This window comes from Cnephaeus nilssonii (genome assembly GCF_951640355.1).
Source record: "Cnephaeus nilssonii genome assembly, chromosome: 6".
Lineage (NCBI taxonomy): Eukaryota > Metazoa > Chordata > Mammalia > Chiroptera > Vespertilionidae > Cnephaeus > Cnephaeus nilssonii.
In genome coordinates this window covers 66424347-66436917 of record NC_137077.1, presented here as the reverse complement: position 1 = coordinate 66436917, position 12571 = coordinate 66424347, and the positions used below count along the sequence as shown (strand labels likewise).

At 38.5% G+C, this 12571-nt stretch overlaps 1 protein-coding gene across 3 annotated transcripts in view; it reads left to right on the top strand.

Annotated features, from left to right (window-relative positions):
- Positions 1 to 104: 104 nt before the first annotated feature.
- Positions 105 to 12571, top strand: part of ZFC3H1 (zinc finger C3H1-type containing) — a 64250-nt gene continuing 51783 nt past the window's right edge. For 2 of the 3 annotated variants that reach the window (XM_079773643.1, XM_079773642.1), the window contains exons 1-2: positions 105 to 924; positions 6229 to 6642. In XM_079773643.1, coding sequence (XP_079629769.1) covers positions 330 to 924; positions 6229 to 6642 — 1009 coding nt within the window. In that variant the 5' untranslated portion in view covers positions 105 to 329. The remainder of the gene's footprint in view (positions 925 to 6228; positions 6643 to 12571) is intronic. The other variant, XM_079773644.1, reaches the window with a different exon arrangement.

Sequence of the window (12571 nt, the reverse complement as noted above, 5' to 3'; positions counted from 1 at the left end):
TATCGCGGGAACTGAGAGCCTTGTTTCCGGCCTTCCGTAGGAAGTGACGTCGTGGGCTGAGCCACTTCCCGACCCCCTTTCTCGCGAGGCGGAAGAGCTCCATTCGCGGAGGAGCAAGGGGGCGCTAGGGTAGGGAACTGGGTTGCGACGGTCCGGCGAGAGAGCGAGCTGGGGTGCCGGGAAGTTGGGGAGCACAGCCCGCTAGGTGTCCGAGTAGGGTAAGGCCGCACCGACCGGGTCCGTTAGGAAAGAAGGGGCCGAGGAGGAAGGTTTGTCGGGCGGTTCCCCGGACGCAGGACTCAGGTTGTGCGGCAGGCGCTGCTCTCGGGATGGCGACCGCAGATCCTCCGGCCCCAGCCTCCAGTGGCCTCTCGCCCAAGGAAGAAGGGGAGCTAGAAGATGGGGAGATCAGCGATGACGATAATAGCCAGATACGGAGCCGGAGCAGCAGCAGCAGCAGCGGCTGCGGGTTGTTACCGTATCCGCGGCGGAGGCCTCCTCACCCGGCCCGGGGCGGTGGATCCGGCGGAGGTGGTGGCTCCTCGTCGTCATCGTCCTCTTCGCAGCAGCAGCTGAGGAATTTCTCACGCTCGCGGCACGCGTCGGATCGGGGCCACCTCAGGGGACACAGCAGCTACCGACCCAAAGAGTCGTTCCGTTCTCACCAGCCCTCCGTGCGGATGCCTTCGAGCTCGCTGTCCGAGAGCAGCCCTCGGCCGTCCTTCTGGGAACGGAGCCACATCGCTTTGGACCGTTTCCGCTTTCGAGGCCGGCCTTATCGGGGTGGGAGTCGCTGGAGTCGGGGTCGTGGAGGGGGTGACCGAGGAGGCAAGCCGGGGGGCAGACCACCTCTGGGTGGAGGACCGGGATCCGGATTCAACGGCGGTCAGAGCTGGCGGGAGCCCTCTCCGCCTCGGAAGAGTTGTATCCTTAACGTGGCGGTCGGCCCTGGGTGTGTCACTAAAGTTTCCCTTTAGCGTCATTACTAGGTCTGTGAGATGAGTAACTTCACTGAACCGTCAGAGCCGCTTATTTGTTACTTCAAGTAAGTTGTTCTTTGGTAATCCCCATGTGTCATGCTCTAGTGTTTTTAAAGATTGCTTTATTGGGTATATTGCTTTTTAACATTACCGAGTCATTGTTTGGGGCCAAGCTAGTGGAATCTAACAGTCTAAAATCAGATTTGTAACAGTACCTCAGAAGCCCACGTTGTATTCGCATTTGTCTTTGCTGGTACAGAAACTTTATACGTGAGGTTACCTTGGATTGTTAGAGGGAGAGAAAAATAAATAGACAAACAATTTGGGGAATAGTGTTTTGTTTTTTTAAAAATCGTATTACACTTTGATATTGTAAATTATGAAGTTTCATTCTGCATAATCTTACCGTTTTTGTTTGTGATTTTGTTTTTACCTTTCTTGATTTATTCTTATATATTGGTGTCTTTTAAAGTGGGGACAAAAGACCATATATTATCTTCACCAACTATGTTAATTCAGAGGATTTAAATTCCTATATCTTCTTGGAAAACTTTACCTACTTATCTATTTCTTACGTTTACTTTTTGACGTTTTATAATTCCTAGTGCTGACAGATTTGGGTCAGAAAGAGAAGGATAAACTTAACAGCATTTTAATTTTAACATATGGGAAGCCATAGGGATGTATGGGAGGGTGGAGATGTGGAGAGGTTGAGAAGCAAAATACCCGATTTTTGTTTCCTCTAACCTTATTCTTCGTTATCTTTAGCATTCCTGAGTCTACACAATATTTATACTGAGTCACCTGAAGTTTTGCTATTTTGTGATGGGTTGGTAGAACTATGTCTTGCTTATTCCATGATAACTACATAAAAGTAGTTTACTTGGCACCTTTATTATTGGTTGCAATTCCCATGGTATAATGATTTTGTTAGTATAGTTATTATATATGAAACTTACATATAATGACATTTGTTTGGAAGGCACTCAACATTATTTTTATATTAGAGCCATATGGTCTTTTTTAGATTTCAAGATACAAAGGGGACAAGAAATGTAGGCTTAGGTAAATAGCTAGCTTCTGGTGCTAGTGCCTTGTAAAAACTTATTTTGGCAACCAAAATTTGAGTTAGGAACATTCCAGGATTATTTCAGAGAAAATCATGTAGGTATTTAACTTTTAAAGTGACAGAGGATGTTTTTCAAAAAAGTTAAAATCCCTGCCTGAGATATTTATTAACTAAGGATTTGCTCATTGTCAATTCTGAATCTAAAAACAGAAAGGTATTTAAGCACATATACTGGTATGTATTTTTTAAGAATAGAAAAAATGAAATGTGTAATTTGTGTTGGAGAGACAGAGTTAAATAATTAGTTTAACATAAAAAGTTCAAATTGAGGTACATAAAAAGGGTTATGGGAACTCAAAAGTTTATTCTTAAATTATTCTGTAGAAAAGGGGGTGGTGATGAGTGGGGTTTCCCTACCTCCTTCCTTTGCCTTCCTTCTGTCCACTCATTTAATATCAATTCGGCCTCTGCCATATACCTTTATTAATTAAGTTCATATGTTTTTATTAATAAACAGGCATATGAAGTTGTAAAAAAAAGTACAGGAAGATAACCAGTCTGATTTCTCTATTAACTTTCTAGAAATGAGCTGTCTTGATGTTTTTCTTTTCACAGATGCTGCATTTAAGAAAAGGATGCTTGTTTTGATCCTCTGCTAATTGCTTTTCTCGTGAAGTATCATTACTCTATCCTAGAGGTGATATTCTTTTAAGGATTTGTGAAGAAAAACAGTTCCCAGCCACTTTTGTATAACATGAGCAAACAAAATTTGTAATGTGAAATTTTATTTATTCAAATTTCTTTATTTTTAAAAGAATTATCTTTATTGTAGAAAGTATTAGATGTCCCCTTTCCCCCCCAGTCATCTCCCCTTAACCCCTTCACCTACCCCCCCCCACCCCATTCAGATTTCTTTAAGACCAAGATTGTACTGAGTTTAATTCATATTTCCATTGTTGGTTATAATAATGACATTTTTATTTTACAAATTTTGCATTCAGAAAGAATAAGTGTTTTTCTGTGGCTCATTTCCATAATCCAGAAGTGAAGCAGCATGAGTACAGGTGGTTGGTGGTGTTTGTTTTTTTTTTTTAACTTCTTTCTTTGTAATGATTAAGGTATGCTAGATGTAGCTTAAAAGAAGTAGAATAAACCAAATCCTACTGCAGTACTTACTGTCTTTTTAAAAATATTTCAAAATTGATGAGAGAGAGAGGGAGGGAGAGGAAGGGAGTGGGGAGAGAGAAACATCAATGTGAGAGAAACATCATTCAGCTGCTTCCTGAACTCCCCCCTACTGGGGATGGAGCTGGAAACCCAGGCATGTGCCCTGACTGGGAATGGAGCCCCACACCTCTTGGTGCATGGGATGATGCCCAACCAACTAAGCCACACCAGCCAGGGCCAGTACTTATTTTCATTCTTAATTGATTTGAGAGATGGGGAGAGGGAGAGAGGAACATCGATGTGACGGGGAATCAAACTCGCCACCTTCCAGACTACGGGATGATGCTCCAATCAGCTGAGCATCACCGGCCAGGGCATTGTCATTCATTTTAAATTTTTCTTAGTGATAGACACTTAGTCTTAGCAAATGTCTCCTTTGGGTGACTACTGTTTTAAACCTTCAAATCTGAAGAGAGCTAAAATATTAGGCCAGTGTCTCTCATCAGTAGAAAGTCATTCTGTTTTCACCTGTAGTTGTAAAGGTTGACAGGTAGCTTGTTTTTAAAACCAGGTTTCAGCTAGAAATTGCATCCTGGCCAGCTTAAAATTAAATCCTTTAAGTGTTTGTTTTTAGCTGTCCTGCATAGACAGAAGTAGATTTCAGCCCTGCTGGGTAGTTCAGTTGGTTAGAGCATTGTCATCAACGCCAGGGTTATGGGTTAGATCCCCAGTTAGTGCACATAAAAGAAGCAACCAATGAATGCCTACATAAGTGGAACAACAAATTAATGTTTCTTCCTCTCCCCTGACCCCCTTCCATTCTCTAAAATAAATAAAAATAAAAAAATAAGATTTCATTTAGCCTTGAGGATTAGTCAGTTAAAATCATAACTCACATTTCCTCATTTTTCTGTCCTTTAGTTACTTTATTTCTTATTAAGTGTATTGAATCTTCCTTTTACAAATGTTTCCAACATTATGTCATTACTATTTTTTTAATTACTGGAGTTGTGCCTTTAGATAGCTCCATTGAAAAGTGAGATGTAAATGCAGTTAATTACAGAATTTATGTACAAAAAATACATAACACATAACGGTGGGGTAGCAAATAATTTTCTGGCTTCAAATAGGTGACATTTGAATTGGGGTCAATTTGAAGAACAGAAAACCTAGACACAAAGCTATGCATAAATTGTGATGAACAGGGGAAAGATGAGATTGGAAAAGGAAGTACAGGTCAAATGAAGGCATTATATGCCATTATAAGGATTTTGGAGTCTGTTTTTGGTGAGATACAAAAAGGAAGAGATCTGACCAGATTTATATTCTAGATTAGTCTAGCAGCAGTATGGGGGATGGCTTGTGGAAGAACTACAAATATCCAGCCCAAGCTTCTCATAGTATGTAAAACTATGGGAGTGCATTAGAATGCTCAAAATAAAAAGAGAGGCTATATAATTGAGAGCACCATTACTGGAGTTAAGAAAACAAAGGGGGGAAAAATGTAGGGAAACAAGTGGAGAATGAAGTATGGAAGCCAAGAGAGAAGTGGTTTACAGAACCACTACAGAGCGGTCAGGTAAAAAGTGTTTGAAAACATGGTGGATAAACTCGGCCCGCAGAAGCCAGATGCCATTGGGTTGAAGAGTGTATAAGACAGGTAATGAGACACTAGTGTTCTTTCAAGAAACGTGGCTCTGAAGAGGAGAGATCAGAGAAAAATATTTACCAAAACAGTTTTGCTAGAACCATTAAGATTTTCAGTTGTAATTCTTGTTTAGTTTCTACAATATTTGGTGTTGATTCCCAGTCTTGAATTGGTCATTAGGGAAGTTTAAAGTCTTTGCAAGTTGCTTGTCGTATAAGTTATTAAACGGAGAAGAAACATTTGGTAACTGTAATGCTATATTCTAGCCCAGGCGTCCTCAAACTACGGCCCGCGGGCCACATGCGGGTGTTTTTGCCGTTTTGTTTTTTTACTTCAAAATAAGATATGTGCAGTGTGCATAGGAATTTGTTCATAGTTTTTTTTTAAACTATAGTCCGGCCCTCCAACGGTCTGAGGGACAGTGAACTGGCCCCCTGTTTAAAAAGTTTGAGGACCCCTGTTCTAGCCAATTCAAATGATCTGTAAATGACATTGTATTAAAATCACATTAAATACTTTTCTCTTGTTAATTTGTAGGCTAGAAAAGGGAGGTGTAACAATTCTCATGTGTATGAATTATTTTGAATAAAAATTATAGTTTGGAATTTTGTAGCCATTTCCAAGAAAGAAGTTATACTGTGTTTATCACTATGTTAGAGAAGAAAATAACTAAAATAATTGGTTTAGGTATCCTTATGTTTAGGGGAAAATGTTTAGAAGATACTTTTTGATACTATTTAAGAGTTTTATTTTTTATCATAGAACTGCCTTCATTGTCTTAGTTTATGCATGTGTTAGATGTTAGTGTAGTTGATGAGCTCTAAGATTGTTATGTATTATTAGGTTTTTAAGCAAATGTTTCTTATTCATAAATCAGTCTTGTCAGTGTTCATTTTTTAACTCTATTTTTAAAAAATTGAGACATGGGAAGAAACTAATTAAAAAGAAGAAACTTTCCTCCTGATTATCTGAAATGTAAATTATCCACATCTGTGACAAACCATTCAGTTTCTCCCCTCTTGCTTCAGAAAGGAATCTTAACATCAGCTCATTATGGGCTTTCCTGATACCTACAGAAAGAAGGATGTTATAACCCAACCAGATGGAATACCTGTGGATACTATGGGTAATAATTGACACTAGTGATTTTGTAAGTGGACTATTTATATGGATATTTGTTAAATTTGAAATATGGGCACAGAATGAAGGTGGGCATTAGCAGCGTATGTATTAAAGTGGAATTTAGTAATTTAAAAATATCACTTCATCTTGAAAAAGGGAGACAACTCATCTATAACTTAATGTGTTTTTGTTAAATTAACTGGAAAATTTTTGGAAACTGGTTTCCTTAATATGCTGTTCAGCCAAATGTTTTGGAAGATCTCCATCAAGAAAAAATTATTCATCAAAAAGTGAAAACTGTGGGGAAGAAACTTTTGAAGATTTACTTTTGAAGTATAAGCAAATACAGTTGGAACTAGAATGCATCAATAAGGATGAAAAACTAGCTTTGAGTAGCAAAGAAGAGAATGTGCAGGAAGATCCAAAAACATTGAACTCTGAGGACCAAACAAGCACTGAAAATGTCAGTATTATAAAGGACTCAAGTAAAGAATTAGCTCCTGAGGAGAAAACACAGGTCAAAACTTTCCAGGCATTTGAATTAAAACCACTCAGGCAAAAATTGACTTTACCAGGAGATAAGAACCGGTTGAAAAAAGTTAAAGATGGAACAAAACAACTTTCCCTGAAATCTGACGCTACTGAATCCAGTCAAGGTAATGGAATTAAACAATTAAGTATAAGATTCTTCTATTTCTAAAGGGGTACCTAACTACCTATTTTGGTGCCATGCTTCATTGATATGATTCTAATAATTTATCTGTGAATTATTTTTGCACTTTCTACATAGACAGTCATATCATTGAATGATGGCGTTTATTTCATTCTAACTTTTTAAAAACTCAATTTTTAGTATAAGTAATAGTGGGCACCTTTGTTCCCAAACTTAAAGGGAATGCTTTTGACATTTGCCATTAAACATGTTTAAATTTTTGTAGGTACTATCCCTTGTGGGATAAAGGAAGTTGTTTTTTTTCCCTTTCCCCTATTGCTTATTTGAGATTTTCATCATGAAATAGATGTTGAAGCTTATCAAATCTTTTTTCTTAATTATTGAGAAGAACATGCATCTAATATTTCTTAAATTTATTAGTGTAGTGGATTATGTTAATTGATTTTGTAGTGTTAAACTACCCTTGTGTAGTTGAGATAATCCAGCTAGTTCATTGATATATCATTTTTATACATCATGGATTTGGTTTGTTAATTTTTCCTTTTATAAATGTATAATTTATATACAGTAAAATTTATCTTTTTTTACGTATGTAGTTTTTTGAATGCAGGCAGTTGGGTAACCACCACCACCACCCTCCAGTTAAGATATGGAACAGTTCCATTAACCCCTACCAATTTCTCCATGCCACTTTGTAGTCAGTCCCTAAATTCCCAAATCCTTAGCCCACCTAGTAACTGCTGATCTCTTTACTGTCCTTATAGTTGTGCTTTTTCAAGAGTGTCATGTAGCTCTGGTTGGGTGGCTCAGTTGGTTGAAGCATTGTCTCATATACCAAAAGGTTGAGGATTCAATTTCTGGCCAGGGTACACACCTAGGTTGCTTCTAGCTACTTTCACTCGGCATAGTGTATTTGAGATTCATCCATGTGGTTGTATATAATAGCAGTTTGTTATTTTTTATTGCTGAGTGTTCTATTGTATGGCTATGCTACAGTTTGTTTATCCATTTACTAGTGAGGGGCATTTGAGTTCTTGCATTTCGGACAATTTAAAAGCTTCATAAATAAAGGTTTGCTAATGCTTTGTTTAGAATTTTTCATCTGGGTTCAAAGCCTTTAATTTTTTACCTATCTTTTGCTTGCCAAGTTTTAGTAGAAGGTTGTGATGCTCAAAATGAGTTGGGGAGTGGTTTCCTTTTTTTATTTTCTGGAATAGTTCAAGATTGGAATCATTGCTGGGATATTTGATAAATCTTGCTGGTTAAAGTGTCTGGAACTGGATGGAGTTTTTTCTGGGAAGGTTTTAAACCTCTGACTGTTCTATTTCTTTTTGTTCGTGTGTGTTTTTTTTTCTTTTGTGACTGTTCTATTTCTTTCTATTTCTGGTTAAGGCAGTTTACATAAACTGTTTCTCTAGTAATGTGTCCATTTCCTGTAAGTTGTAAAAGTTTATTAAAAATTATTCTTGTCCTAGCCAATTTGGCTTAATGGCTCAGTTTGGCCTGAGGACCAAAGGGTCCTGGGTTCGATTCCAGTCAAGAGCACGTACCTTGGTTGCAGGCTCCTCCCCAGCACGGGTCCTGATTGGGGTGTGTGCAAGAGGCAAACAATTGATGTGTTTCTCTCACATCAATGTTTCTCTCTATCTTTCCCTCTTCTACTCTCCCTAAAAATCAATAGAAAAATATCCTTGGATGAGGATTAACAAAACAGACAGTTTTTCTTAAGATGCCTGGCTGGTGTGGCTCAGTGGTTGAGTGTCGACCCATGAACCAGGAGGTCACAGTTAATTCCTGGTCGGGGCACTGCCCGGGTTGCAGGCTCAATCCCCAGTGTGGGGCATGCAGGAGGCAGCCAATCAATGATTCTTATAATTGATGTTTCTCTCTCCCCCTCTTTCTTTCTCTCTGAAATCAATTAAAAAATATTTTAAAATTTTATTCTTAAGAATCCCTTACCTTATTTATTTTAATTTCTTAATTTTTTTTTGTTAATCCTCACCTGAGGATATTTTTTCCATTGATTTATTTTTTAGGGAGAGTGGAAGAGAGAAGGGAAGCCAGAGAGAAACATCCATGTGAGAGAAATACATCAATTGGTTGCCTCCTGAACCGGCCCTGCCAGGGCCTGGGCCCAGGCCAGAGAGGAGCCTGCAACCAAGGTACGTGCCCTTGACCAGAACCAAACCTGGGACCTTTTGGTCTGCAGGCCGATGCTCTATCCACTGAGCCAAACCATCTAGGACTTGCTTACCTTTTTTTTTTTTTTAAATATATTTTTATTGATTTCAGAGAGGAAGGGAGAGGGAGAGAGAGAGATAGAAACATCAATGATGAGAATCATTGATCAGCTGCCTTCTGCACGCCCCCTTACTGGGGATCGAGCCCACAACCTAAGCATGTACCCTTAATCGGAATTGAACCTGGACCCTTCAGTCCACAGGACGACGCTTTATCCACTGAGCCAAACCCGCTAGGGCCGTGGTTGGCAAACTGCGGCTCGCGAACCACATGTGGCTCTTTGGCCCCTTGAGTGTGGCTCTTCCACAAAATACCATGGCCTGGGCGAGTCTATTTTGAAGAAGTGGCGTTAGAAGAAGTTTAAGCTTAAAAAATTTGGCTCTCAAAAGAAATTTCAATCGTTGTACTGTTGATATTTGGCTCTGTTGACTAATGAGTTTGCCGACCACTGGGCTAGGGCCTCTTTTACCTTTTTAAAAATTATGTATAGCAGTGATAAAATGAACTCTCCCCTTTAAAAAAATTTCCCCAGAAGTAAGTCTATAGCTTTTAAAATTTCTTAGTTTTTAGCCTCTCTCCTGTTAAGATCCTTTTGGGCTATGAAATTTCTACTTTAGTTACATCTCGGTTTGTAATGTGTAAATTTTTAAAATTCAGTTGTAAATATTAAAAAATTCTTTTTCTTTAACCTGTAGGCTATTTGAAAGTGCTTAACTTCCAAACGTAGGTTTTCTAGCTGTATTTTTGTTACTGATTTCTAACTTAATTACATTGTCAGAGAATGAGATCTATACACTGATTGGCCAGATTATTATGATCTCTGAACGCATAATAATCTGGCCACTCAGTGTATATCCTATATAATAAAAGGCTAATATGCAAATTGTCCCCTTGACCAGGAGTTCGACCAGCAGGCAGGCCAGCCAACCGCCCATGTCCCCTCCCCTGGCCAGGCTGACTGGACCCCACCCGTGCATGAATTCATGCACCGGGCCTCATACACACACACACACACACACACATGAATTCATGCACTGGGCCTCTAATACACACACACACACACACACACACACACACACACACACACACTGAGTGGCCAGATTGTTATGTGTTCAGAGATCATAATAATCTGGCCACTCAGTGTATAATACCAGTCTTTTGAAAATACTTGTATAGACTTTCTTTATTGTTTAACACAGTGATGGCGAACCTATGACACGCGTGTCAGCACTGACATGTGTAGCCATTTCTGATGACACGCGGCCGCATGCCGAGGATGAAACATTTGCTGCTCCTGAGGATGAAACATTTGCAACTAGAGTCTTGGAGTTAGTTTTTTCCTCAAAGTGACATACTACTCAAGTTATGCTCAGTTTTTTGGCGAAGTTTGACACACCAACCTCAAAAGGTTGCCCATCACTGGTTTAACATATGACAGATTTTTAAAACGGTTATGTATATGTTTGAAAGAAACATAGGGGTTGTTAGATTAAGCTTTTTATGTTCATATCGTCCTTCATTTTCTGATCTGCTTGATCTATTACTGAGAAGTTTGTTAAAACCTGCCACTATTATAATGTTTTTCAGTGCTTGCTTTAAGTACTTTGAGGCTGGGGAATTAACTTATTATTCTCAATATCATGTAGTGACCTTCTCTATAATGTTTTTGCCTAAAAGGCTATTTTTGTCTATATTTATAGCCACACCATCTTTCTCTTGATAATGCTTTTATAGTATTTTTCATTCTTCTAGTGTTTCTATACATCATGTCTCAGATGTCATTTGTGCATATTATAGAGCTGGATTTCATTTGTAATTTAGTCTGCCAGTCTTAGTCTTTTAACTAGAACATGTAGTTCATTCCCCTTTTTTCATGATTACTGATACTTGGATTTCCTTTGTTTTTTCTTTCTTGGACTCTTGATTATTTTTTGTATAACCTTTTTTACTACTTTGAAGGTTAGTTACTAAGTTTCTGTTATCATAATGGATCCTTTAGTAGTTGTAACATGAATTCTTACCAATGTTTAAAATTAACCCTCTCCCTGATATACAAGGGCCAGTATTTGTCTAGCTTTGCCCATCTATTTAACATTTTATTTGCTCATTCTTTCTTCTGTGCCTAGAGTCACATATGTTTAAAATACATTAAAAATTTTTCCTTTAGCACCGAAATGCCTCCGGTTCGATTCCTAATCAAGGGCACATACTTGGGTTGCAGGTTCTGTTTCTGCCCTAGTCTGGCAGGTGCCAGAGGCAACCAATCCATGTGCCTCTCTCACATCGATGTTTCTCTCTCTCTCTCTCTCTCTCTCTCTCTCTCTCTCTCTCTCTCCCCCCCCCCCCTTCCTCTCTCCCTCTCTCCCCCCCCTTCTCCCTCCCTCCTTTCCACTCTCTCTATAAATCAATGGGAAAATATTCTCAGGTGAGGATTAAAAAAAATTCCTTTAATGTGTGTTTGCTGGGTGGAAAACTTATTTCTGTTTGCCCTCTTTTAAAAATAATTTTCCTAGGTTTAGAATTCTAGGTTGGTTAATTATATTTTCAACATTTAAAAAAATATTTTTATTGATTTCAGAGAAGAAGGGAGAGGGAGAAAGAAACATCAATGATGAGAGAGAATCATTGATCGGCTGCCTCCTGCATGCCCCCACTGGTGATCGAGACCCCAACCCAGGCATGTGCCCTGACACGGAATCAAACTGTGACCTCCTGGTTCATAGTTCGATGCTCAGTCACTGAGCCACGCCGGCTGGGCTCAACCTATTGAAGATATTTTTTTGGCTTCCATTATTGATTTTGAAAATCATCTATCTTAATTTCTAGTTTGAAGGTAATTGATTTTTTTCCTGATTGCTTTAAAGATCCTATTTTTGTCTTAGTATTCTGTAGTTCAACACATCACAATGTGTTGATTGTAGTTTTCTTTTTATTTATCTAGTTTGGGATATGTTGTGCTTTTTGTTTTTATTGATTCTGAAAACTTGTTCTCTCTTAAAATACTATCCCATTCTCTTTCTTTTCCAAAACTGTGTAGATGTGTATTGTATTAAATCATCTCACTTTATCTTCCTTTTCCCTTAATTTCTCTTGAGTTCCTATCTCTTTATAACTCTGCTACAGTCTCTGAAATGCCATTTTCTATATCTTTTAGTTCACTGATTATCTCTTTATCTGTGTCTGTGTCTGATCAGCCTTAAGCCTACCTATTGAGTTTTAAATTTCAGTTACAGGTTTTATTTTAGTATTTTATTTTTATTTTGTTTTCAGATCACTTGGCTCATTCTTTTTAGTTTTCTTTTCTTTGCTTATTTTTTCAAATGTATCTATTTCTTTTCTTTTTAAAAAATATTTATTTTATTTATTTATTTTTACACTATACAAAATAAATCAGTCTCTGTGCGGTCTCCACTTTCAGAACTCGGGTATCAGGGTTCTCTCCTGCAAGTTTTCTGTTGATTATTCAGGAAGTTTTTCTGTATTTTGCTTGTAATTCCAGTTTGTTCCTGGGAGCCTGTCCGTGCAGCATCCACTTACTCTGCTGCCATTTTTAATTCACCCCTATCTTTATTTCTTTAAACATGTTAACCGTAGGTTTGTTTTGTTTTGATTCTCTCCTTTGCCTGCTAATTTCTTGTATCTGAGGTCTTTGTGGGTCTGATTTCTGATGT